This window comes from Monopterus albus, unplaced genomic scaffold (genome assembly GCF_001952655.1).
Source record: "Monopterus albus unplaced genomic scaffold, M_albus_1.0 scaffold256.1, whole genome shotgun sequence".
Lineage (NCBI taxonomy): Eukaryota > Metazoa > Chordata > Actinopteri > Synbranchiformes > Synbranchidae > Monopterus > Monopterus albus.
Genome location: NW_018128136.1, coordinates 158129 through 185438, shown reverse-complemented (window position 1 = coordinate 185438; position 27310 = coordinate 158129). Strand labels below are relative to the sequence as shown.

The 27310-nt window shown below is 44.1% G+C and overlaps 2 protein-coding genes across 4 annotated transcripts in view; both read left to right on the top strand.

Annotated features, from left to right (window-relative positions):
• smurf1 (SMAD specific E3 ubiquitin protein ligase 1) overlaps positions 1–9723 on the top strand; it is a 15575-nt gene extending 5852 nt beyond the window's left edge. Inside the window, exons 2-18 of one of the 3 annotated variants that reach the window (XM_020621252.1) lie at positions 172–210; positions 1054–1162; positions 1314–1447; positions 1560–1625; positions 1750–1825; positions 3027–3238; positions 3339–3423; positions 3943–4089; positions 4456–4681; positions 5111–5214; positions 6554–6668; positions 6826–7004; positions 7154–7291; positions 7451–7571; positions 7705–7906; positions 8526–8601; positions 9058–9723. In XM_020621252.1, coding sequence (XP_020476908.1) covers positions 172–210; positions 1054–1162; positions 1314–1447; positions 1560–1625; positions 1750–1825; positions 3027–3238; positions 3339–3423; positions 3943–4089; positions 4456–4681; positions 5111–5214; positions 6554–6668; positions 6826–7004; positions 7154–7291; positions 7451–7571; positions 7705–7906; positions 8526–8601; positions 9058–9157 — 2129 coding nt within the window. In that variant the 3' untranslated portion in view covers positions 9158–9723. Of the gene's footprint in view, positions 1–171; positions 211–1053; positions 1163–1313; positions 1448–1559; positions 1626–1749; positions 1826–3026; positions 3239–3338; positions 3424–3942; positions 4090–4455; positions 4682–5110; positions 5215–6553; positions 6669–6825; positions 7005–7153; positions 7292–7450; positions 7572–7704; positions 7907–8516; positions 8602–9057 lie in introns of all 3 variants that reach the window. The other 2 variants (XM_020621250.1, XM_020621253.1) reach the window with 2 other exon arrangements.
• Positions 9724–11487: 1764 nt separating this feature from the next.
• On the top strand, positions 11488–26046 carry rnf216 (ring finger protein 216). The gene is given in 18 exon segments (XM_020621263.1): positions 11488–11652; positions 12448–12564; positions 13355–13485; positions 13699–14697; positions 14699–15013; positions 15213–15289; positions 15962–16070; positions 16698–16859; positions 17590–17701; positions 17814–17947; positions 18781–18831; positions 19645–19782; positions 20414–20562; positions 21150–21228; positions 23009–23106; positions 23846–24068; positions 24872–24941; positions 25173–26046. Coding segments are annotated over 17 exon segments (3279 nt in total). The 5' UTR covers positions 11488–11652; positions 12448–12497; the 3' UTR covers positions 25538–26046.
• The last annotated feature ends 1264 nt before the right edge of the window (positions 26047–27310 follow it).

Here is a 27310-nt window from a genome sequence, read left to right as displayed (position 1 = left end):
TTTGTGTGTCTCGTTGCCGTCCTCTGTCTTTCCTTCAGTATCCTAACCAGCATTCTTCCTCCTCAGATGTTTTAATCTGCACCAGCATCCCTTTGTAGCAGCCTACACACTGAGATCATTTACATATTTGTGTGTGTGGCATTTTGTTCATAATGACTTTTTGTTTTGCAGTATTATGTGCCAAGAACCTCGCAAAGAAAGACTTCTTTCGTAAGTACTTTTTTTTTTAAGCTTTCAAGAACAATTAACTGCAAGTAAACAGCCATACATAGATGTAATCTTTAGAAAAGAAGATTAAAATGGCTGCATCCACATACAGCTTTGAGACTATGGTATTTGGAATAATAAGCATATTAACTGAAAAGACCTGCTCCTCTTAACGTGACAGATCCAAATCTTAAAACTTCATATTCAGTATCAAATGTACACTTTTAAACTGTTTCTGGCCACTCAAAAAAAAAAAAAATTCTAACTCGGCCTGCGTTGTTTACAACAACTGAGCTTCACTTCATCAGTACTTTCTATTGTGCTCATTTCCATATACACGAGTCTTTTATTATGATGATGAGAGGATGTGTTTGTAGCTGTTTGCCAGCCAAAGCAGTGCTGTAAACAGCTTGGTGCACTGGTGCTGCTAAGTTGCTGTATGCGTCCAGGATCTGTTAATACCAGAAGAACACAAACTGCAGGTCAGTGTCAGGTGGAGAAAGACGAGCATTTCTGACATAGTAGGGCAGTCGTCTCCCAACCGGAGGGTCGGAGGTTCGAATCTTGGTGCCTCCAGTCCACGTGTTGAAGTGTTTTGGGCAAGGCAGTGAACCCCCAAGTTGGTTAGAGCCATCAGTTGAGTTGGCGTCACAGATGGCTGCCTCGGTTCTGTACCGGAAACAAATTCCTTGTGTGTAACATACTTGGCCAATAAAGGTGATTATTATCCATATGCCTCCAGCTGTAGAAAGCTGGGATTTGGTTTCACATGCAGTACTCAATTATGACCTCCTTTTGTTTTAATTTAGTGGATGCAGACAATTAATTTGAGTTGTGTGCACGCAGGCCTGCCAGACCCATTTGCCAAGGTTGTGGTGGACGGATCAGGTCAGTGCCACTCTACAGACACAGTCAAAAGCACACTGGACCCCAAATGGAACCAGCACTACGACCTGTGAGTCTCTGGCACCACACTCATGAGCGCTCTGCTGGTTAATGCAGTGTATTTATTTAGAAAATGATTGATTAAATTATTTTTAGATGTAACAACTGGTAGTAGATTGTGTTGAAAATCTAGTAATAAGAATCTGATGTCTCTTTTTCAGCTATATAGGAAAGACAGACTCCATCACCATCAGTATATGGAATCACAAAAAAATTCATAAACGACAGGGGGCCGGCTTCCTAGGCTGCATACGACTTCTCTCCAATGCTATCAGCAGGCTAAAAGACACAGGATGTAAGTTCACCTTTTTCTGTTGAGCCATTTGACTTTAAATACATGTGCACAGATATTAATAAAACAAGGAAGCTTTTGGTTCAGGTGCATTTCTTTCCCCCTCTCCTTCCAGACCAGCGTCTAGATCTGTGTAAACTCAACCCTTCAGATAGCGATGCAGTCCGGGGGCAGATTGTAGGCAAGTCTGGACACACAGATACAGTATCTGTACAAATGACTCCAGTGACTCTCTCCTTGCATCACCTTTGTCCCACTGGGCCTCTCTGTCATCACTCTGAGCTTTACCACCTGCTTGTTTGCAGTGAGTTTACAGACGCGAGACCGCATCGGCAGCGGAGGCCCGGTGGTGGACTGCAGAGGACTGTTGGAAAATGATGGGTGAGTGTGTCACCAGACCGTTACTGTGCCAAAGTAACATTTAACAACACGCAACCGTTACTTATTGTCATGTTGTTAAATGTTTAAATATGTCTCACAGATTATTCTGTTTGGCTTTCTCGGAAGAGTTAGAGACCGAAGAATCCACTGTCTTACGTCATCATAGGTCATGTCATAGTCGGTGCTTTTGTTTTATGACGCTATGAGTGATAATTAGGTTTCAGATTTTAAACAAGACAAACATACTTGGATAAATATCATCTTAAAGTGTAGTAAATGGTTAAACATGTTTGCTGATACTTTCATGACCAGTTGACTCTAAAATCTCACACAAGGTTCACCTGGTTTGTAACAAATGATTCGCATAATGTTCACATATATCAAACTACTCGGTGACCCCTCATTTTCTGTATAGAAGCAGTTGCATTTGTTATGTTTCTGCATTCATTTCTTCAGCTTTGGGTTTTATCGGCTGCATGATGTAATGTAAGGACGGGTGTTAGCTGCAGGGGACCCATAACCAAGGTTAATGTCTGAAAGCTGTGTCAGTAGAACCCTTCTTTGTCAAGGTGGTGTTCCATGTGAAGTCAGGTGCTGATTGTCCTGCAGGATCAGGTCACTTACAATCGTTGCTTGATCACAAAGCAAGATCAGCAGCTTATCTGGCTAAATGGGACCAGCTCTGGTTCTCCGGTACCATGAAGCTTGTTCAATTTTAATCGGGCTAGGTCACCACAGTAACTTGTGCTACATGGCTAACCTGGTTTATCATATCACAGCTATGTTTTAAGCCTTGCTTTAATATCTGTTAATGATTTTTTATGTTTTGTATAGTTTCCTCATGTGACAATGGTTTATTGTTTAAAGTTCACCTGATGTAGTGTCATGTTTTGCTCTGGCTATAAACGAATTTCCCCACAAGCATCATCATCTCACATAAAGTGCTTCTCTCGTGGTTCTGGCGATGTTGCTTTTAATTAAAAACGCTGCCTGTTTCATGTGAACGCGCTCTTAGACTGAACCCAGACTTAACAGAGCTCAGTGAACCCAGATAGCCCAGCCAGACCAAGTTGGCCTCACTTCCTGGTACAGGTCTCTGGTCTCTGGTGCTCTGAGTTCAAAATGAAAAGCAGCTGACCATGTGATTTCAGGAAAACAGAGCAAACAGGACTTTAGCAGTGGTGTGTGTGTTTGTGTGTAGGCCTTTGTTTGAAGGATGTTTCAGTGAAGAGCCGCTGCCCTACTCTGACTCCACTGGTGCAGCGGGGGGCGGGAACTGCCGGCTTGACTCGCCCAGTCAGGAGAGCCGCCTTCAGACACTGCGAATCAGAGGGCAGGACTCTAGAGGCCATGGGCACACCCCTCAGAACAGACCTCACGGGCACCAACCGCCTGATCTGCCAGAGGGTTACGGTCAGTCAGACTCTTCTGACTGAAGTTTGAATGTTTATATGAACTAAGTTTCTCACATTGAATTTATAAAGACACTCAATATCTTTTGTTTTTAAAACAGAGCAGCGAACAACAGTGCAGGGTCAGGTGTACTTTCTTCACACACAGACAGGAGTCAGCACCTGGCACGACCCTCGGATACCGCGGTACGATTATACCCCACCTCACTTACGTCTAGTCCAGGCATAACCTAAACTGAATGAACCTTGAATAAACCCCACTGAGAAGCTAGATCACTGTAGCAGCAGAGGAGGAGAAGAAGAAAGAAAGACCAGATGAAATCACCACACGTGGGCCATACTGAGGACACTACATCTTTGTAATGCTATGAAAACTAAAGGATTATTCTGTTTTATGAGTGGAAAACTTCACATTCAAAACAAATGCATTTAAAAATTGTTCCTCCATTTGTTGTTAGCATTCAGTAGCAGAAGTCGTCATGCTCTTCCCTGATTCACAAACAAACATCCTCTTGTCCTTTGTTCTGCACTAATTACACCAACAGATTTAGTGAAGCATGTCAGGTTATTTCCTTAGCCTTCCTGGATCCTGGTTTCAGTCAGTATCCTGGAGGAATAACATACAGTTTATAGGCCTAGAAGTGTTAGAGAGAGGTCTGGTTGAGAGCTCAGCAGCTTCAGGCTGACTCATTGTCGCTGGTGCAGGGACCTGGCCAGTGTGAGCTGTGAGGAGCTCGGCCCGCTGCCAGTGGGCTGGGAGGTCCGAAGCACCGTGTCCGGTCGGATCTACTTTGTGGACCACAACAATCGAACCACACAGTTCACAGACCCGCGCCTACACACCATTATCAGGTACATGCATGCACAAACACTTGAAGGTACTCTTACATATCCTCAGCTGGCAGACTGTCTGCACTTGTGTGGCAGGCATCCCTGACTCATACAAAATGAGTGGTTTCAAGACTAATCTGCCACTGCTGTAATGCTGAAGTTGACTGGATCTGAACGTGATCTACTAACAGTCACCAGCTCTGTTAATAATGCTGAGTCATGTGATTTACACAAATGTGGGCCTGTAGGAGATTTAGCTGCTCTGGCTGAAGGCACAGTGTCTAATCCAGGCTGCTTTTATTTGTTTTTGTCTTTATTTGGTCCTGCCTGGCGTTCGTCCTTCTTATCACGTTGTCTCTTTCCCATCCTCTCCTTTCTCGACTATAGCCAGCAGTCCCAAGCCAAGGAATCCTCCCAAGGCCCCCAGATGGATGTTGGGGGTGAGGATGGGGTAGGTGGAGGAGTGGGCAGCGGGGGAGGGGATGGAGATGTGGCAGCACGCTACGAGAGAGACTTGGTCCATAAGTTGAAGCTGCTCCGTCATGAGCTGTCCTTGCAGCAGCCTCAAGCAGGACACTGCCGCATAGAGGTGTCCCGAGAGGAGATCTTTGAGGTGGGTGCAGCTGTGAAACCAGGAAAGGCTCTTAGAAAGGCCTTGCTTAAAGAAATCACAGCATTTCTCTGCCATGAGTAGCACCTGACATCAAGGTTATGGCTCTCTCATACACACATGTGAACAGATGAGACGGTAGTACAAATGTATTCACACTCAGAGCTGTGAAAGTAGTGTGGATGTGTGTGTGGGTAGATACGCTCAGAGTTTTACATCCACAGAACCAGTCCCAACAAACCATTCTTTCAGTGTCTCGTTGTGGAGGAGCACACAATCTGACTGTACATGTTAATAAACAGCATTTCTGATCCAAAAGTGTAGAAATGATTATGTAGTGTGTCCTGAGACCGTTGTTATGAATTGGTGCTGTACAAATGAATTGAATTAAAGACCCGACTTGTGGGTCACTTCTTGTTTATATGATCATAGGAGTCGTATCGGCAGATAATGAAGATGAGACCCAAAGACCTGAAGAAGCGTCTGATGGTGAAGTTCAGGGGAGAGGAGGGCCTGGACTATGGTGGAGTGGCCAGGTAAGTCGCTGAGCTTCTGCCTGCTGTGTCCATTTCTGCTTGCAAAGTTGTCCAGGTGTTTTAGTTCCCCCCCCCCATGAGTCAGACCAGTTAGTCTGCTTCTACAGCTAAACAAATTATAAGTATGAAATGAAGTAATGCAGAAGAAAAGAAGCATACTACTTAATTTAAAACTATATAAAACAAATTCCCACCACCTGTTTCCTCCACGCTGAACTCTTGTCCTTAGCAGTCACAATCTGAACATTTTATTTCCACAATGTTAGAAACTAGCAGGGCTTGTGGTTTGCTCACTCCCTTGAAGCAAGAGCGGCTGCAGTGGCACCACAGGGGAGGGAAGAGATCGGATATGATCACCCTAAATGGTTACACCCACTCATTGGCTAGTGTTCACAGTACTGATCTTCCTCTTTTCTTCTGTATGTTAGTCAGACTTGAAATCCAGTAACAGTGGGAGGTTACTGAAGGACTGTCTTAAATGTTTGCAAATGTACCCACAGTAAAATCAGTGGCCTTTGCAGGGTTCCCTGGGTCCTCTGGAGTTGTTTGGTTTGTACAGTGTTTTTATCAGCTTAGCCAGATGTTTGGAACTTTAGATGTTTTCAACAATTGGTCTTAGTTGATCAGATGTAATCGAAGTGGGACTGTGAAACTAAAAGAGAAATAGATTCAGCATCTGGAGGAATTTTTATCATGGCCACATTTCACACAATTCTCAGAGGATAAAATTGTTAAGTGGTGGCATTTTATATCCAAAAGGTCAAAAGTCACTTTCACAGTGGCATCATAAGGTGAATCCTAATTCCACATTTCCCTCATTTGCATCTTAGTCCTGCCCATGTAAGATGCAAGGAGAAACATGTGTTACCTTACATGAGACGTCCTTTGGTCCCAAGCCTTCATATGAAGCGTCCGGTCACAGACTGATTTCCAATAAAGTACATGTCAGTCCATAATAGACTTGCACGAAGGATGCACTCGTGTATCCTCAGTTAGCTCCTCCAAGTGGCCTCCTGACTCCTCGGAGCAGAAATAAGAGCTCTGGGACATCCTTCATCGTGGTGGTCTGGAATGACTTCTGGGCCGAGTGAGGATCAAGGAATGATAAAATAAGGGTTCAGCTGCGGTTCAACTATAGTGTTTTGCAGAAACACTTTTCTGGCCATTATTCATGTTAGCTGTAAGAGTGCCAGCTGTTTCAGCAAAACTGGAGCATTTATTCCTTAAAGCTGCTACACACCGTCTGCATTACATAAACCTTCTTATTGTGTAGATGATTGTTCTGCCAAGCTCCATGTGAAGTTTGAACATTAGTTAACAATGTGCTGGTTGTCTGCAGGGAGTGGCTGTACTTGCTGTGTCATGAAATGTTGAACCCCTACTACGGCCTGTTCCAGTACTCCACAGACAATATCTACACGCTACAGATCAACCCCGACTCCTCCATCAACCCTGTAAGTACACACACACACACACACACACACACACACACACACACACACACACACACACACACACACACACACACACACACACACACACAAACACTTCATGGCTGAACTGTGTGAGACAACTAACTCTGTCCCTGTCGCTCTTTGTGCTGCCTTTCAGGACCACCTGTCGTATTTCCATTTTGTGGGTCGTGTGATGGGCTTGGCTGTGTTTCATGGTCACTACATCAATGGGAGCTTCACGCTGCCTTTCTACAAACAGCTCCTAGGTAAACCAATCCAGCTCAACGACCTGGAGACCACCGACCCCGAGTTACACAAGAGCCTCGTCTGGATACTGTGAGCAAATGCGCCTTCACACAAGTCAATGTGATGACAGAGAGCTTATTATCATACACTGCCCCTCACTGCATGTCCTACACGGTCCCCTTGAGGACATGGACAGATTTTTAATTTCACTGTTACTTATTCTGTTGTTCTGTGTACAGAGAGAACGACATCACTTCAGTCCTCGACCACACTTTCTGCGTAGAGCACAATGCCTTTGGCAAATTTCTACAACATGAGCTCAAACCAAATGGACGTAATATCCCTGTAACTGAGGAGAACAAGAAGGAATACGTAAGGTAACAACAGTGAAACCGTTTTGTCCCACCTTGTTTGCCTCTTATCCAAACTGTTGCCCAGATGCAGAGTGTAAACAATGTACTTCTGGAGCACAAGAAGTTCATGTGCACATTTTATTACAGTATCTTTATTTGCCCCGTGTCATTCGTGTTTTTCAGGCTTTATGTGAACTGGAGGTTTATGCGTGGAATTGAAGCTCAGTTTCTGGCTCTGCAGAAGGGATTCAGTGAGCTCATCCCCCAACACTTCCTCAAACCCTTCGACCATAAAGAACTTGAGGTACGTGAGCCGTCTGTGAACAGTAAACCAGGTGTAGTGTTGGACACACCAAGGAAAAGATTTTATAAATGGTTTTGTGCTTTTCATTCATCGTGTTTGTACTGGGTTGCATGTTCCTTTCACTCTGTTCCAGTTGATCATTGGTGGACTGGGGAAGATCGACCTTTCAGACTGGAAGACCAACACCCGCCTGAAGCACTGCACGAGTGAAAGCAACGTGGTGCGGTGGTTCTGGCAGGCAGTGGAGGCCTTCAGTGAGGAGAGGAGAGGGCGCCTGCTGCAGTTTGTCACCGGCTCCACCAGGGTCCCACTACAGGGGTTCAAAGCGCTGCAGGGTGGGTCATGCTCTGGCTCAGAGACCACACTTGGGCCGTCACATTCAGCTTATCCATCTTCCTGATGATAGACACACAAGACCTTTCACACAGATTAGCAGAATAATTAAAGACAATTACAGGAAAGACATTGATGAAGTCTTCAGGAAACAATCCCTTCAACCTAATTATGTTGCACGTTGGGGGCCACTTTACTCATGTCTGCACATCCTGACAGGAATATTAAGGAGTAGGCCTGATGTATCTTACAGAGATTCTTTTAGGGCTGCAGCAAATGATTGTTTTCATTATCATTTGATTTGATATTTCTGTTCTTTATTCATCAACTAATTGTTTGGGCCATAAAATGTCATAAAATATAATTTTTAAATGTCCATAACCCAAAGATCTTTCATTTAAGCAGCTAATTATTGAATTTGTGAACTTCCCTGTTGTGGGACTAATAAAGGTTCGTCTTATAGATTGAACTGGGGTAAAACCAGCTAGCAGGTTCATGTCAAATATTTTAGCATCCTGCCAATAATGAATCCTTATCAAACATGCTGACAAGTGATGGTAATGATCTGTGTGTCAGAGCAGAGCAGTGATAACTAGAATGTATGTGTGTAAGGCTCTACAGGTTCTGCAGGCCCAAGGCTCTTCACCATCCATTTGATAGACGCCAACACAGACAACCTGCCCAAGGCCCATACGTGGTGAGGACATGCTCTTATCAGATGTGGCAAAAAGCTTTGGTACCCCTTCACCTTACTGGGAACAGTGTTCCATTCTTTAAGTTTGTACAACACGACCAACTTGAAAGAAGTCGTACAAAAGCCATTACTACTTGTCTCATGCGTACAATAAACAATCTTGAACAAACCTGAGGGAGTTTGCTCAAAAGTGGCCCGAAATACCAAATACATGACCAAGTTGCATTACACTATAAACAGGGCGTCATTGCGATGATCGTCTCAGAAGGCTGTGAACAGAACGTTCTTTTCCATGGCCATTTGTGTGTTAGGTCAATTTCTCTTGTCACTTTCAGTTTATTTCATTGAAAATTGTAATTTTGTTCGTTTTCCAGTGAAAGGTCACCAACGCTTTTACCAATGTATGTATCTGCATTTGTGTCTGGCGTGTGGTCACTAATGATTCTTTCGTGTCACTAGTTTTAACAGGATAGACATCCCTCCCTACGAGTCTTACGAGAAGCTCTATGAGAAACTGCTGACAGCTGTGGAGGAGACCTGTGGCTTCGCTGTGGAGTGATGAATCCACAACCAGAACCAACACACAACTGCACTTGCACTTGCACACAACTATTTGACTTTTTACATATATACATACACATAAACAAAATATCAAGTATACAGAGCAGCCAAGCATCACAAGAACACTCACAATCTCTTGCCACCTCTTCACCGCCGGACTGTTGGGGGTTAAAGGAGGAAGCACAGCAAGAGGAGGAAAAAAAATACAAAAAAGGAAAAAGAGTATTTTAAAATTTGTAAAATGTTTTGAAGAAGCATTTTTATCCTTCCGTTTTAACAAGCTATGATGTCAGTCTTGAGAATGTCTAACCTCCACCTCAGCTTTGACTCCAGTCACACTCGAATGCCTGGACAGAATCAGCCAATCACATGCGAGCGTTCACACCGAGACTGTGAGGAACAAGTTGGGACTGATTGTCTCTGTGTCTGACGTGCTGATCAATTGACTAGTACTCATGCTTCATGTTTTACCACTGTCGTGTATTAGAAGGTGTGCATGTGTTTGTGCATGTAAGACGAGAGTGTGAGCTTATAATTGTGTGTGTGTGTGTGAGACAGAGAGAGAGAGAGAGTATGTGTGTTGTCGTACTTACTACATAGTGAGGACCAAAACAGTATTTTTATTTTTTTTTTGCTACAGAGTGAGAATGTTTGGCCGGTCCTCACTTTCTGAAACATCTATTGAGGGTCAAGACTTGGGTTAGGTTACAGTTAGGCATTTAGTTCTGATGGTTGAGGTTACAGTAAGAAGCTAGGAATGCATTATGTCAACAAGTGTCCTCACAAAGAAGTACGTGTGTGTGTGCGTGTGTGTGTGTCAGGCATGGCACCCAGTTACGCTGTAAAAAATGATCAAATGAGCCTGCTCCTTCGTTTGGTTACTCTGTCTCTTCCATTAGTACCTGCGACCACTCTGATCCACTCTGACATTGTTATTTATTACTAAGTGATTACTGACCAAGCTGCTATTTGCTCTACACAGAGGCCACACTAATCTCTTCATCACCCCCTCTGCCAGAGTTGAAAGGTCAATTCACTTGCAATTCAAGTAATCCACAAAGTGGGTTTTATTGAATTTGTTACATTTTAACATTTATATATTTTTGTGGACAAATAATCTTGTGAGTGTGTGGAAATGTTATTAGTGTGCTGGTGTTTTTAAATACCGTTTTGCAGTTAGTGAAGTCAAAGGGAGTGACTGCCCCAGCGCTGATTGTAAGCTCCAGCTCTACTGACATTAGGAAGAGGCCCGTGGATGTTTTTCAAAACAAGCAACAGAGACTGGAAGAGAGTCCACATCAGAATTCTTTGACTGCGTGTGACATGTAAACCCTTTATCAGCCTTTCATTCATGTTTCATCATCCATTTCACCAAGTTTTTCTTTTCTTTGTGGCCCTGATATTTTCATGGCCATCTCTTTTTTCCGTGGCTTGAATGTCAGGAAAAAGTAGTCACTGTCCAACATGAACGAACAGTCTCTTGAATTCTCCAGAGAAGTGAAAAAAGAAAACCTAAATGTTGAGTGAATAAAATGGAAAAAATTGGCATGTGCTGTAGATTGAGGACTGGTTAAGCTGTATCATTTCAATCTACATTTTCTAGGTTTTGAGTTCACTGTGTAATGGATGCAAGGTTATTGTAACTTACTATGTCCTAAACATTTATGAAAAAATACCATGTAAATAAGATTATATTAAACTGAAAATATTGTCTCATGTTATGTGCAGTTGTTCTATGTATGCGGATGTGTGTGCAGTGATAGTTGAGTATGACTGCTGAGTAATGTATAAACAAATATTCAATACAAATAATAAACGAATGTTTGGTATACATAACCAGAAACAAATATTTCTCAAACCTTTTCAGCAATCTATAAACAGGGCTGCGCAGTGGTTAACGCTGTCGCCCCATAGCAATAATATTCTGAGTTCGATCCCGGGGCCTTTCCGTGCGGAGTTTTTATGTTCTCCCTGTGAACATGCAAACTCCCTGGGTGGGCTCTTAAAGACATGCAGCTTAGTTTCTGTAGGAGTTAGTGTGAGTCTGTGTCGTTGTTTGTCTACATGTCACCTGTTCAGGGTGAACTCCCCCCGCGACCCTATTCAGGAGTAAGCGGTATAGATAATGGATGGATGGATGCTTTGGGTGTTTTCTGAATAACCTATATTATTTTTCTATCACAAAGTATGATTTCATTGTTTTATTAACGACTTTGACAACTGAATATGATACAGTTTAGGTAAGAAGGAGAACTCTCCACAGTTTTTATTAAATCCAAGGTTTATTCTCAAAGTAGACGTAACCATTCGTTGAACCTCTGACGAGAGCCTCTCCTTCAGGCTACATTTCCCATAAGCCCATTGGTTTACGTAGCGGAAAGTACCGTACGCGTGACGTCACGGCTGTTCTTGTTTTGGCAATTTGTTTCCATATTCCCGTATTGTCAGCCCACCAAGAAACAGTTTTTTGTGATTATTCAACCTGAAGCCGCGGTAACATACATCTCTTCATGTGTATTTTTATACGTAGGTCTTAGACTGAGCATAGTTGTTTGAAGCAATGTTATGAATAGAAATCCTAACAGTAGTGAGCTAACTACTGGCTTGCTAGCCAGCCAAGCTAATTAACATCAGCGGCTAGCTTAACGTTAGCTGATAGCAGTGGTTTGTTGTGTATGTGCGGAAATGATCTAGTTCTGTTCTGACACGTTTGTTTTCAAACTTTTCGATTAGCGATATTACAGTGTTACGGCTAATGTCAAGATGATGTAGAAAACCCCAGTTTATATAGCTAGAATTGCAACATTGCCAGCTTATTCCAATGTTAACGTTAGCATCTACTGTTTAACAACATGTAAGATTTAGTACAGGGGGAGGCTAGTGCCGGGTTAGTGAGTAAAGCTAATAGAGAATGTTTTGATAAATATGCCTGTGGGATTTGGTTGGCCAACACACCAGACTTTCGATTAGCTAAATTATCGTGTGCAGTTTTAAGTTTCTGGGTAATTTAAAGTGATCAAATTTAAAATAAAAACCCCTTTACATTTCTGATTTGCCACGAGCTTCCTTTTTGTTAAGTTCTCTTTTGCTAACGTGCCAGCTGAGTTGGTCACGGGATAGGTTTTTTTTTTATTGGCTTTGTGTGACAGGATTATTTCTGGTAATAAGGTGAAGTCCAATCCTTCTTGAGTTATGAGAAGTCGTTAATTTTAAAGTGAAGATATTGAATTCCAGGGGAATACCAGCACTTTAACTGTGTGGGTGTGTGCGTGCGTGTTTGGAGAATAGATGGACTTGACTGAGCAGTGACTGTGGGAGCTGGCAAATGAACTATCATAATGGCAGATGGAGGAAGTGATGACGATGTCATTCACCTGGCAAGTTTCAACATCCACCGCAGCCAAGGTGAGACACACCTTCATATCTCCACTCACATTCATACAGTCTGCTTCAAAAGTATTGGAACAGCAAGGTCACTTCATTTGTGTTTGCTCTACACTGAAGTTCAAAAGTTCAATATGAAACCAGAATTTCACCTTTTACTTCCTGTTATTCACATGAAGATATATTAAGAACACAGAAAACGTGTATGACAAAATATGTATGAAATCACCCAAACCTTTAGTGAGGAAACGTACTGGAGCACAGACCTTGATTATTTGCTATACTGAAAATGTTTTGCAGTGATTCAGTGAGGTAACCAGGAATAAAAGAATGTCTCACATTTGCTAAATGTATTTAGAAAAGTTTCCAAAACTCAGTTAAGTTGCAAAATATATACAAAAACAGCAACATGCAAGAAGTTGTGCAAATGCCAGTACCATCTCAGTGCTCAGTTGTTGTTGGCTTGTCTCATTCACACGTTTGACTTTTTCCCCATTACACTTGCTATTTGTTTGTACTTATGGTTCCGCTTACAGGAGTTCATTTCCACTGGAGAGTTGGAAAAGCTCCAGTGGCCTCACATAACAAAGAATATTCAAAAAATGAATAAAATAAGTTAAATTCAAGAACTTTGGTTGCCGACTTTACAGAATGTTGGCATGTTCAGTAAACAAGCAAGTTAAAATGTAAAGAGCTTTTTCACACATTTTGTCACTTAAAATCATAAAAGTCAAACAGGACACAAACTTCTAATACTCACTGTCCCCATGCACTGTACTCAGAGTGCCAAAACCTGAATGTGTCTGTGCAGGCTCTCATTCCCGTCAGAGGGAACTCATCACTATTTCTGATGACTCGGATGAGGAGCCTGTAGCTCTAGTACCTGGCAGTCCAGTTTTAGTCCCAGATGATGCGGATGATGATGACATCAGAATAATGGAGGTGACTTGCACACGATTCTTAAATCTTAGATCATAGAGACCTGTTATTTAAATCCTCTATTTTAAGTTGTAGGCCAGTGTAAACATGTTTTGTTATATAGCTGCGATGTTATACTGCTGTCAGAAATTGCTGTCAATAACATGAGCATCAGAATTTACAACAGAAGTAGCATCTTAACCATTTGTCTCTTTTGACTCCTGTGTTTTCCTGCAGCAGTTGACTCCTGCTCGAAGACATGTGATTCGACCAGCAGCGAAATGGAGTGTGGCCTCTCCCAACCTAATTCAAGTTGTAGGTCATAGTAGCGCAATGTCTGGGGTTCCCACAGAGGACCCTGGCTCTGTCCCCTCTACCTCCAGAGATGCCAAGGCCAACTCCTCCACAGTAAGGCCAGCCTTACAAACACAGATAGCAGTGCACACCAGCACTTCTGGACACACACAGCCACAACCTGGCCCTTCATCATGTGGGCGGTCTCAGCTGAAACCTAACACACACTCACAGCAACAGAACAGCACGTCAGCACAGGCAAATGTGCAGCTCCACCCAGTTTCTTCTACCCAAACCTTGTCTACCTCCAAGGGTGTCAGTGCCGTTTCATTCAGAGCACCTATACCACAGCCACACACTGGCACAGCACACTTACCCATGGAGTCCCCGGCAAGTATCTCTGCCAGCACCACACGCTCCGCTTGTGCGGTTGCAGTGATTGCATCAAGTGCTGCTACAAAGACTCAAGAAAAGGCTAGTACAAGTACTCTTACACAAGGCAGTCCTCAGGCCAGTACTTCATCTGCACAGTCCCACACTGGGACAGAGTCTCAGCCTGGCACATCCACACAGCTCCAGGCCAGTGGGACTCCAGCCCTTCAGTCCCAGCACAACCATGTGAAGGAGGTGAAGCTAGTTGTTCTTCCCCAGCAGCCAAGCATCAAAGCTTCTGCTCTGATCACTCAGAAACAGCACCAGCCTCAGCTCTGGACCCAGAAGCTGTTGCAACCTGTGTCAGTCAATCGGATGCAGGGCAATCTCATTCAGATTGAGCCACAGGCCTTGGCCCATGTCCCTGCCCATCCTCCAGTCCAGCCCCCTCAACACCTCCAGGTGATGCCGGTGATCCCCAATGCAGTGCTGATAGCTGCAGCCCCAGAGAGGCTGGGACCTCCAGAGGCAGGGCACCGGATCATCCTGGGGAGCCAGGCTCCTGGGTCCTCCACCACAGGCTGGTGCCTCCAGTGTGGCTCCACTAGCCTGGAACCTGAATATCAGGGATCCTAATGTGAACGCTAACCCTCCTCCTCCAGTTCCTCCAGCTCCCTTAGTTTCAGTCCCCAACAATGGAGGAGAAGCTCGTCTCATCCTGGCCGCAGCTCCAAACTCTGAAAGGGTCAATCCAGCCCCTGGTCTTGTCATGGTCCCTCCTGCGCCAGGGGATGTTCCCCGAATCGAGGATGCCAGGCCTGGTCCATCTGCACCACGAGAGGGACCAGAGCAGCAGCCCCACATCAGAGCCCTTGTCACTGGTGTTGTGAGTATTACAGTACTTGAGCAGAGCCATACTTGTACATCTGTTGCATCTGAGACATACTGAGTTCACACATAGATTCATGTCAAGTTAAATGATTTTAATTGCAGTGTAATTTTGTCTTCTTCTGCCACCTCCTCCTTCTCAACTCACCTCCCCCTATTCGTCTGTGTTCTTTCGATTCCGTGCATGTTCCCCACAGTTGGATCTGTTCCCTGATGTGCAAGAAGCCTATGTAGCAGAACTGATCCAGACGAATAATGTCAAAGACTTGAATGTGTAAGAAGCACCTCTGTTTTTTCTCCAGTATTTAATACAGGGCTCCTATAAGTGATTTAGCTGCAAAATAAAATGGTTTTAGCTCCTAAACTGTGACGGCGTTCTGGGTTACAGAGTAAACTGAACTGTTTTTAGTCAGCTGGTGGTCTGATAGAGCAGCATTTTATGGTACAACATAAAATATCTGACTTTTTATAGACCTGGTGGTTTAATTGAGAAAAGCTTTGATAGACTAAAATAATCTCCAGTTGCAGTGCTAGTTAAAATACAGATGGACATATTTGTAGTTTGTACTAAAAACTGTGTCTTTTCATTTTTACAACATTTCCACATTTGTCTTTAACCTTAGTTTGTCTTTTTTAACGAAGTCATGGAGTTGGGTCTTTTTCTGTACCTTGTAAATTGAATTACATCTCTGTTATAGGTTAAAGGTTTGTTTTTTTAAGGTTAAGATTTTAGCTGTAAATGTTACCTTGTGTTTAAAGGCTGAACGATACCTAGCACAAAATGAATTAGGTAGATGTTTCATTGGCACAGATGTTAAAGGAAGCAGTACAAAATCTGTGTGTGTGGACTGACAGATACTGAGAGATGGTCATTGTACATATGTGTGACTGTGTGAAATGTCCATGCAAGCTTGTTTACATGCAGCCTCCTCCTGCTGTGTTCTAGTATCTGTAACCTGCTGTTGGAGAACCCAGAGTATCCTCGGAGGGAATCTGCAGCAGCCACTGCAGCTCCCACCAGCATCCTACTGGAGTCTGTAGACACCCAGGCAGAGGTGTGTGTTAGACCTGCAAGAGCATGAACTTGTAAGAGGTGTTATTGATGAGTGCAGTTTGTCAGTAAAAAGAAGAAGCTGTGTTTAAACTTGAGTTCAGTTAACCTAGGATTTAGCAGCTTTGGCCAGTGTGTAACTGTGAACTGTTGTGTTCAGTGTGTGTGTTCAGACTGTTTCACCATCATTCAAACTTCTTGGGATCTGTCACTAGATTGTGACTCCATACCTGTGATTAGTGGTGGAGCTCATTGGGGAACAAGCTTAAGTTGTAAGCAGATGATTGATATACTGAAACATTATGTGAGCGTTTCAAAAGGGGGCAGCGTGACTATAACTGTAAAGTTTACAGGGTGCACAAACACTGAATGAGAGCATAGAGCAAGAAACAAGACAACCCCACCTCAGACTCTCTGGCTTGTTCACACACAACGGCAAACAGTGCACAGACAGACCTCTTCAGCCTCCTGATTATTCAGCTGTCCTCCAACCCAGTGGGGGAAAAGCCTCCTGCACTTTGATAATGTCTTTTTCTATTTGCTACTTTGATGGCAGTTGAAAAAGCTCTTCATGTCAAATATCCGAGGGTCTTGGTATTTGTGTTCACACTCTTGCTGTGGCTCTTTTCAGGTGACCGAGGATCTGTTTGACTACTCCAAGCTGGGCACAGTGGGACCCGAGGCTGTGATGCAGGCTGCCGACTTGCTCATGGCAGATTTCAGGATGCTCAGCTGTCAGGACATCAAATGGGCCCTCAATGCTCTGAAGGGACACTATGCAATCACACGCAAGGTGGCTGTGGCCTCTTTCAGCGCGTTCACAGGCTCAGTGCTCAGATCTGATCTTTTTCTGTTCATGGTTCACATTCCTCTTTGTAAGTTTAGTTTCTTTTTTTATTCGACAGGGACAATACAGAATGACATTTCTGTAAATATGCCAGAGTTGGCAAAAATGTTCATTTGTAGTCCTTGAATACAAATAAAATACAAGTCACAATAAAATCTCAGATAGTTAATAATGACATGTATCCAGCTCCATTCCGAACACCGCTGAGCTCCTAAACTGCCTCACGTGCACAGTTTCAAATGTGAGGCACGTGTGAACAAGAACAACAACAGTAATGTCATTTGTACGACGGGCAACTTGCACAATTTCCTCCCAGACTGTTCAGCTGCAACATGTTCCCTCTGCCTTGGTGCGATCACAAACGTGAAACAGCCTGGTGAATCCACTGACCCTCCACCACTGTTGTTGCTCTCCTCCATGTTTCTTTTTACTGGTCTGATCAAATGATTTCCAATGAAATCAAATGAATTCTGATCTGAACTTTCTGACAGAGGTTTCGTGTTCAGAAATGGAAGCACACAGGGAAGTGGCCCGATCTCAAAACATCAGATTTGGTTTGTTCACACGTCCGTGACAAGATCAGATCTGATTCACGTGTACTTTGAACACAGCTTTCTCTACTATGTTGCTGTCGTTTTCAGCTAAGCGTTACTCTTCTTCTCTCCCGCTCCCTCAGGCCTTAAGTGAAGCTCTAAAGAAGTGGCAAGATTCAGGCGACCCCTCAGGAAAGAGACGACGGAGCAGGGCCTCCTCTGAGCGCTGCTACGTCGATTTCCATTTTGAGCACGGTGAGCAAATGTCGTGATTTGTTGACGAAACCTTTCTGCTACTGCGTCGCTAAATGAATACAGGATTGAATGCAGTCGGACTCTGACTCACTTGGTTCCCTCTGTCCATCAGGTTCAGTGAAGTTTGACAAGAGAATGTTTTTCTTGGAAAATGACCGTCGCTACTGCAGGGTGTACAGCAACCTGGAAGCTTCTGTGCGGAAGGAGCTGACCTTCTATCAGCAGAAAGCCAAGGAATGGGCAGAGGTGTGTAAACTGTGCACGTACAGTTTGCTGTTATACTGTATTTACAGATGCTGTCCAGTGAGTTTATCACAGGGAATGTTTTAATGTGTGCAGATGAGTTTGAGCTTTGTTAGGAACTTGCTTCATTGAGCTTGTGGTGCTGGTAAGATAGTCCTGCATTCAACACAGGTTACTAGTAAAACTGTTACGTAAATAAGAACATATTAAGCTACAGCATACACCACACACGTAACAGGTAAGTTAGTCATATTAAAATCCTGAGCTGTGCCACTTTTAAAGCACTCCAGGTTTAAAGCAGAGTTCTTTAAACCTCCTCCCAGAAGACGTTTGCTCACGCAGGGCGGAGCTGCTCAGTGAGATTCATGTCTAACCGTGTTCACAGAGGGAGCAACCATTAATTTTAAACCCAGTTGAACTGTTTTCTCTTACGCAGCAGCAGTAGTCCACGTACCCAAACCACATTATCACCTTCTCCACAACAGTTTTGTAGAACTGGACCAGAGCTTTCCTTCAAATATTCTGAACCTCTGCAAAAAGCTGAATCTTTGATGAGCCAATTTTTAGATAAAAAAAAAAAGTTGCTTTCCAGTTTAACATCTACTGTGATTTTCATGCTGTTTCACACTTTCAGCAGATTTCTAAAGTGTCTGCTCCTGGTTTTTGTGGCAGTCTGGGCACCACTTGTACAGTAGAGGCTCACCAAGTGAAGGGGAGTGTGTAGCTGTAACAGGCTGTGATCAGTCAGTCAGGTTTACCTTCTGTCAGAGGAGACTAAGAATACCCTCTCATGAGAAGGTGTCTGACAGTCTCTTCCCTGTGTCTTGTCCCTCCAGCATGAGGACTTCCTCTTGGCTCTGCAGGTCAATGAAGATGAATATAAGAAGGTACAGCAGGAACCACACATACATGGACCAAAGTGATGTAACCAGTGCAGTGAAAACACTGCTGCTTCGTTTGGCTTATTTTGTCTATAAATGGTTTCTCAGTTAAAACGTCAGAAAATCTGCCAAACATAATGTATATAGATGTACATATATTTATAAAAGCTGTCTCCCTCTTCCTCATTCATTTCCTGTTTGAAGGCACATACTGTTTATTCTTATTCCCATTTTTATTGCTGTTCTTTTTATTTTTTTCTCATTGTTATTTACTATTCCTGTTGCCCACAGCGCATTGAGAGTCAAATTCCTGTATGTACACACATACGTAGCAGTTAAAGAAGATTCTGATAACACAATGTACAACAGCTGTTGATTTAGCATCTACTTAAACATCACAGTGCACTTGATAAACAGATGGAGTCTCTGTATGTGGTTGTAAACCCTGTAGAGACGGTCGGGGTGGTGTTCAGGGTGGGATTTGTTAGTCATTCATGGGGTTGTTGCTCAATTTACTGTTTAATTTATGAGGTCACACTGAGTAGCTTTAATGTTGGGGCCCCATATTTAAATAGGTCTGGCAGTTACGCCCGGTATGAAGTCAAACTTGACAATGTAACTGCTGTCTGTGAGGTTTTTATTCCCTGTAGAGTCATTTACTTTGTGTTCTTGTATCTTTATAGGTTAGTTTTACTTCTTAATCCCTTTTTAATTCAATGAGGCACTTTCAGTAATTAATGGAAAAGTTTGAAGGGCACAGAGCTACAAAGAGTACGACTATGAATCAAAGAGTACGACTATGAATCTGTCTTTCTGCAGGACGGCCAGCTGATCGAGTGCGGCTGTTGCTTTGGAGAGTTTGCGTTTGAGAAGATGACGCAGTGTTCAGACGGTCACCTGTTCTGTAAAGAGTGCCTGGTCAAATACGCTCAGGAGGCAGTGTTTGGCTCCGGGAAGGTGCGGACACACACACACACACACACACACACACACATGTTCCCACATGCAGTAGGACCGACCTGCTAATGTTTCCACACATCTACAAATGACTGTTCCTAAAATACTGGTAGGAACGCAGCATTCAGCCACGCTGCCTGAGGTTTACTGGTGGTTTTGAATGTTAAATTTCATTTTCTCCAGTTGCATGCACTGTGTGTAAGACAGATTTCCAAAGTAAAAGATCATTTTTATGGTAATGACTGTGATTTACCTCCAGTGGACATCACGTGTGCCCCCGGCTGCAGGCTGATGTTCATACTGCAGCACCGTGTCATGGGACATGCACAGCAGTAATAATACAATAATATAAGGCTTTAAGTGTGTGACAGGCTTTGCATGTTGCCATGTAAAATATACTGACGTTATCAGATTATTAGGAACACCTGTTCAGTCTAATGCACTCCAGTACAACAGCCGTGTGAGAGTCTCTCTCTCTGGTTTTGGTTCATGTTTATGGGGCTGTGTTTCAAGGATCTGTTGGATTATGTTCAGTCCAGCTCCATACACGAGGGAGACAGGATTTTTTCAGACTGCACTGTTGCGAACCCACCTGTCCACTGCTGGTTACCTGCGTGTGTTCACGTTGCAGTCGGAGCTCAGCTGCATGGAGGGGGGCTGCCCCTGCTCCTACCCAGTGTGTGAGCTGGAGAAGGTGCTACCGGAGAACATACTGTGTAAATATTATGAAAGGCAGGCGGAGGAGGCGGTCGCTGCCACTTGTGCTGATGAACTAGTACGGTAAGTGTTTGTGTGTTATTGTCATTTTATATGTCATTGTTGTTTTTGTTGTTGTTATTATTGTTCTATGTTTATATGTCATTTTATAACCAAGGCCTGTGTGTGTGTGTGTGTGTCAGCTTCTGAGTTGTGAGGATTTGCTGCTTTTTGCCTTCTTCATTAGGATGTTTGGAGGTATCAGCTTGTTACAGACCAAACCATGAATCTGTTGCTTCAGAAACTCATCAGCAGATGAATCAACAATTGAAATAATCTTCAGTTGCAGCTCTAATCTTTTCTGATGGGCGGAAATCTTTTAATATTTCAGCTGCAGGTTCAGCCTGATTCAGGAATCTGGAGTGGAGTAGTGACATTTTACTGACAGCTGCTGATTGTTGACTGGACTCTTTGGTTTTTACTGTCACTGTCCATGTCGTACATTTTTAACTTGGTGTCTAGTTGCCGCGTTTGCATAAGGGACCTGAAATAACAGCTCTGTGGTTCCTCACAGCACAATGTTTTTGTCTGATTAGCGTCTCATGTACAGCCGTATCATACATTTCCTCTCACCTTCACCTCTTAACCCTCCTTCCTCTCGGTTTTTGCAGGTGTCCGTTTTGCAACTTCCCAGCCTTGTTGGACAAAGATATGTCTCTGTTTAGCTGTCCCAACCCGCGGTGCCGCAAGGTCAGTCCTACTCTGTGGATTTCTTCAGTTCATTAAACATGTTGAGGCTCTGGGGAGGCCAGGCTGTTGTATGGCAGCAGAGCAGAACAGAAAAAGATTAGAGTCAAATGTGGGCTAATGCTCTTTCTTACACTGTGTAAACGGTGTAATCACAGAGCGAAATGATACTGTACCAAAGAGATTGTGCCTTGATTTATATTCAAAAGGAGACATCATGAATAATTCAGTATGTCGTGACAGAACAGTCTGGTGTGTGTGTGTGTGTTTCATAAACCACCCCTGAGGCCTGAACAAAAGTCAGATCAAAATAAGTGAGAAGAAAGACTGACGAGCTGTGTTTGGAGATGATAAAATGGTCCCATGTGACGAGGTCGCCCCTCTGTGTTTATCTCAGTGGCCTCCTCCCTCTGTCTGAGGAATGCAGGGGGAGGTGTTGCTTCATGTCTGCCAAGGCCGTCACGTGGATTCCAGTCGAAAATCTCCATTATTGGGGGAAACACACACACACACAGACACAAACCTACGACCTGTGGTGTGGTGGGGGTGAGTGTGAGACATGAGACAAAAGAGACAAAGACACATCAAGAGATTCACAGTCAGTCTGACTCAACACACACACACACACACACACACCCTTCTTCTGTTGCTACATTCCTGTAATGGTGGAAAGAGATGGACTTGTGTCAACTCTCCAACAAAATGAGTGTCTACACACACACACACACACTGTGGTTCAGCCCTCCTGTAACTGTGGACTAAGTAGATGATGGTTTGTTTTACTTGTTGTGATGCCTTTTTCAAACAGGTGTTTCTGAAACACTCACTAATCCATTAATAAGCTAACATGACAAACATCTGGTGCCAAATGGGTTTTTTTTCTGTCTTGTCATAAAATCAATGTTGTTGGATTTTAAACTTTTACTCAGACAAAACCAGGTGATGGGCTTGTAACACTTAATGGTGCTCACTGTTTTCTGGCATCTTGTAGATTAGACAACTAACAGCTCAGTGCAGATGAGGATGGTCACTGCTCCTCATGCAGTTCTTTCCATTGACCTGTAGATGGCGCCAGAGCCACACAGCTGCACCCCATTACATACTGATACACACCCGCAGATACAAAAGAGCCAGGCCTGCTCCAGATTATCTTCTGGTAACTGCAGATGTAGGTCAGCTTCATAACAAACTTAGTGTGTCATTGTAAACTGTTGTGTTTCTGAGTTATGAAAGGAGCAGCGTGGCCCCTGGTTCTTATCTACATTAGCACAGTTGTACAGTCTCCGGCTCTGAGCAGGGAGGCGCTTCATTATGTAAGTGACACACGTCTGTGAGCCCACCCGTCTTCTTCCACACTGCTGCCCTATTGGCTGGCTGCACCGTCCAGGTCACATTAATTATCATTAGGAATTATTGTTGTATACAGCTTGGAAGTGCTAAACTTCTGATGTAATTGCCGTTGGCTCTAAAGGTGATGTTGAACCTGTTACTCAGGGTTAAACTGAACTGCAGAAACCCTGGTTGGGTTTATGTCACTTCCTCCCTGTGACGCTCAGAGTCAGTTGCAACAAAAGCCACCTGCCCATTAAAAAACACACCCAATGCAGTGGCAGCATATAGAGCAGACGCTGTGGACGCACATTCACATCTCCTCTTACTCGGTAGCAAGTGGGATAGTGTCAGAGGAGGGGGATAAGCTTTTAAAGCTTTCAGGTGAGGAAGCAGGTTCTAACTGAACAGTTAGCTCCACCTCATGCTTTTCCCTTCTTGTCTTTGTCTTTAGGAGAGTTGTAGGAAGTGCCATGTCCCGTGGAAGCAGCATGTTGGGAAGACGTGTGAGCAGGTGCTGGAGCGGGACGAGATCCGCATGAGGGTGCTCTTGTAAGTGGCTCAACAACACGTCGCCCCTTAGCCTTAGCAATCAAGTTATTTTATTCCATTTTTACCTTTATTATTTAAGGGTAGTTTCACTGAGAGCAACGTCATTGTTGTTCATATCCCTAGTAGAACTCCTGTGCTGATGAATAACAGTGGCACTCAGATCCATTTTAGTTTTCATCCTAGTTGTGTCTTTTTAAACTTAAAATGTTGTGTTCACACCTGCTGGACTTGAGGGCACCACGGTGGTGTTTGTGTGGGAGGGGGAGATGGCTGCTTCACCACTAGCTACCTGCTCTTAGGTCACCGTTCTGTGGAAGGCGAGTCTCATACATGCTTTGATGGGATTTTCTCAAGTTATTTTTGGTGACAGAGAAGCGCTCCCTCTCCCTCTCTAACTATGAAGTCACATCGCTGCGTAACCATGGAAGGGCATCTACATGATCCATGTGACCAGTGTATACAGTCGTCAGACCCTATATTGTAAGGAAGTAACCATGATGTTAGTCATACATAGGACTGTATGTCAAAGGGGGTTGACCCCTGTTTTTTCATCCAGTGCCAGTGAAGCTCCACTGGACACGTTGACGCACTCGATGGTTTGCTGTATCTCTTGTTGTGTTGTGTGCTGTGTGAAAAAGCAACTCCAGACAAAGTTTGGACTTGATTCCGGAAACGTTGTCTGGGATCAAGTGTTAAAACAAAGAATGTCTTCTTTTTTATCTCCCTCCATGTGCTGCAGCGAGGAGCGGATGACGGCGGCTAGGGTGAGAAAGTGTGTCAAGTGCGGGACGGGTCTGGTCAAGTCGGAGGGCTGCAACCGGATGTCGTGTCGCTGTGGCAGCTTCATGTGCTACCTCTGCAGAGAGCCCATCAGCGGCTACAACCACTTCTGTCAGCACGCCCGCTCTCCTGGCGCTCCCTGCCGCCACTGCCGCAAGTGCTCCCTCTGGACCGATCCCACGGTGACTCTTTAACTCATTCTTTATGCCACCTAGTTTAAGTATGTGGTCATTCAGCCACTAAGTCAGTAAAGTGCAGTCGGTGCACATCCAGTGCCAGGTTCTGTCAGTGGTCCACACTCTCAGAGATGTTCACTAACTCTCCCTTTGACTCCATGAACGCCCACAGTGACCTGGCCACAGTATCACTGGCAACCAGAAGCAGCAATTAGTCCCTGAGCTGTTAATGAGCTGGAGCAGCTCCAGCAGATCCAGCCAAGAGCCGGTCGCGACAGCAGCGCCAAGAGATGGATAAATCCTGGGGAGGGTCGGTCAGAGGGGTCGGCTGCCTTCTGTCCTGTGTAGCTCTTCCTTGTCCAGAATGAAAAAGAAGGAAGGCCCACTAGCTGTCCTGTAATTCCAAGCTTTATTTTTTAAGTTGGAAAGACACGGGTGTCTGACTAGTACAACATGTGAGTGTGTGTAGAGAACACCGGCTTCTCTGAGGACAGACTACACTCCCACCCACCTGACGAGCTCTGACCTCTCTGGAGACACTTTTCTCCAGGCTGAGACACAACAAGGCTGCACGTGTAGGCTCTGTACATGTAGTGTCAATAGTATTATTGTTAAGGTAGTACTGCTGTTGTGATTGTGTGAGGTGTAACAGTGTAAAGACTGCTGAATTTCTGTAAAGCTGTCACACTTAATTATCTGCTTCCCTCAGGAGCTGCAGTAGTGATTTGACTTAAAAATAAAACGGCAAGACAGTTGCTTTTTTTTCATCTTTTTAGACTAACAACTTCTGTATGTTTGTGTTCCTGCAGCAAGATGACGAGCGAATCATCCAGGAGATCCAGAAGGAAGGCGAAGCGGAGCTGAACAAGAAGTCTGCAGGTCTGTGTCAGCCTGTTCACAAGGTTCAAGCATCAGCCGGCAGCAGTTGAGGGAGTGTTTCCTGTGTTTGGTTTGTCTGAATGTGTTTGTGTAAAGTCAGTACGTCAGGTGTGAGGGTGTGGGGGTGTGGGGGTTATACTGAAGCTCCAGGGAACTTTTTTCAACGTGCTGCAAAACTGGACGGGCCTAAACAGCCGGTTCAGCGATAAATTTTCTTCTTCTTCTTCTCAGATAATTCAGGGAAGCGGGTCGGCCCTCCTCCAGAGCCCATCGCCAACTCCAAGAAGCCGCGTGTGGGTCCCCCAGAGAATCCACCCAACGCCAACCCCCCAGCACCTCCTCAACAACAGGCGGTACAGGGTGCCCCGTTTGGCCGCTACCCTCCAGCTCCACCCCAGGGCAGGATGTACCAGCAGGTGATCATGGCCCGGCTGCTGCCCCCTGCACCCTATGTGCCCCCCCTGCAGCACCTGCCACCCCTTAACCACAACAACAACCACCACAACCCTCCTGTTAACCATCATCATCACAACATGGATGTGATGGACCTGCCCATGCACTATGGACCCCCACACCGCTACTACAGACGCTTCTAACGCACACTCTGCCACGAGTGTGTGTTAACTCTGGGGTCATCAGGTGGTCCTGACACACACATGCTCACTACAGTTAGACTTTTCATTTCAGTGCTGATTCGGCACCTGTTCCCGGTTTGCTTTTTTCCATTTGTTCTCTCCGTTGTCATGGCTCCTGTTTGCTCACACTGATGTCAGAGCTGCTACTCAGCTTGTTCTTTTGCTTTCAGATGATAAGACACTGAAATGAAAACGGCACCTGTAGAACATTTTGCCTTGTCTCACTAAACCTGGAACTTCAGTAATGAAGTGGACCCCCCCCCCACAGTACATGTTCCTTTTCTATCCTTGTCTGATTAACCATTTGCATTGAACTAATCAACGGCTGAGACTCTTGACAGAATATATTTGCAGTTTATACAGATATTTTTGCGTACATAAAAAAAAAAAATTAGCATTCTCTTGTGTATCTTTTGCTTAACATGTGTGAGACAATAGAGTTTTTTAATAAAGTTTTCTGTTTGTGTTTCCTTGAGATTCTCCTTCATACAAGTTTTCACTTAACTATTTGAGATTTTATGCTTCTATATGATCACGACTCTCATACCTGGAGACGTCTGAGTCGGACCAGTCTCCCTGGTCTCATGCAGGAATAAGGTGCTGACTCGTGAGTCCTCAGCCCCAGGACAAAGCCCCAGTCACATGATGGAGTGGCTGTTTTCCCTCCATCACGGCGTAGCAACAGTAGTTGTAGACGTGTTCATGTTTTAATTAATAGTGAGAGAGTAAATGTTTTTGGCTGTCAGACATTTTGCCATAGCTTATTTATCATGGCAGCTCTCTAACATGTCTGGGTCTGTCAGGGTCTGTTACAAATCGGTGAGGTGGACTGCTTTTGGTACATTGGAATTTAGAAATGCATCAGTGAGATGAGAAAACTGATTTGCCAGATATTATCAAAAAGCATATTCTTAAAATAGTTATCGGTTAAAAGTTTGACTGTGAAGATAAAGTTGTATCTACTTTGGTATAAGATTTTATTCATATCCAAGTTTCTAGTTCTGCTGTTTATGCAGCTAGTAAAGCACCTCAGACTCGTTATATATGAAAAGTGCCCTATGGATAAACCGGCCTGGCCTTGAGGTATAGAAGTGGTATGTCAGTGTGAAAACGGCTCCCTCTAGTGGTGGTTCTGTGTGTGAAACATTCTGCCCCTGTGTCTCAGCGTTGCCTCAGCTCGTCCGGATCTGCTCAGTGTCGTCCTTTCTCCTTCTGGAAGCCACTGCCCAGTGTTATTACACAACTGTCATCTGATGCGTGGAGTACAACGGAGTAAGAATGTCTGATAATATGTTTATTCTCAAGTTGCTCGTGTTCGTTTTGCGTCCATGTTCTGTTCGATTTGGCCAAATCACAATGTCTGTGTGTAGAACCTGAATGCTTTCATTGTTACTGTATGGTGTTGTGTTTAGGTTTGCAGCGCATTAATTGGCTTGATGTAGTATGATGTGCGTGCTACGCAGCCGTGCACTAGGCTGCATGTTAAGGAGGCACCCAGCAGGTGTAGTCAGCGGCGTGGCCAGGCTGCACATAGTGTTCTCAGCCGATAGAACAATAATATACAAAATACTGTATTTTTGTCCTCCTCAGCTACATACATGAGAGGATCAGAATATTAGGAACACCTCAAAACATAATGTAGTCCAGTACAACAGCAACTTTAACTACGACCTTGATAAATAACATAAAATTGAATTTATACATTAAAACTGGAGCATTTTGAGCTTCATAAAC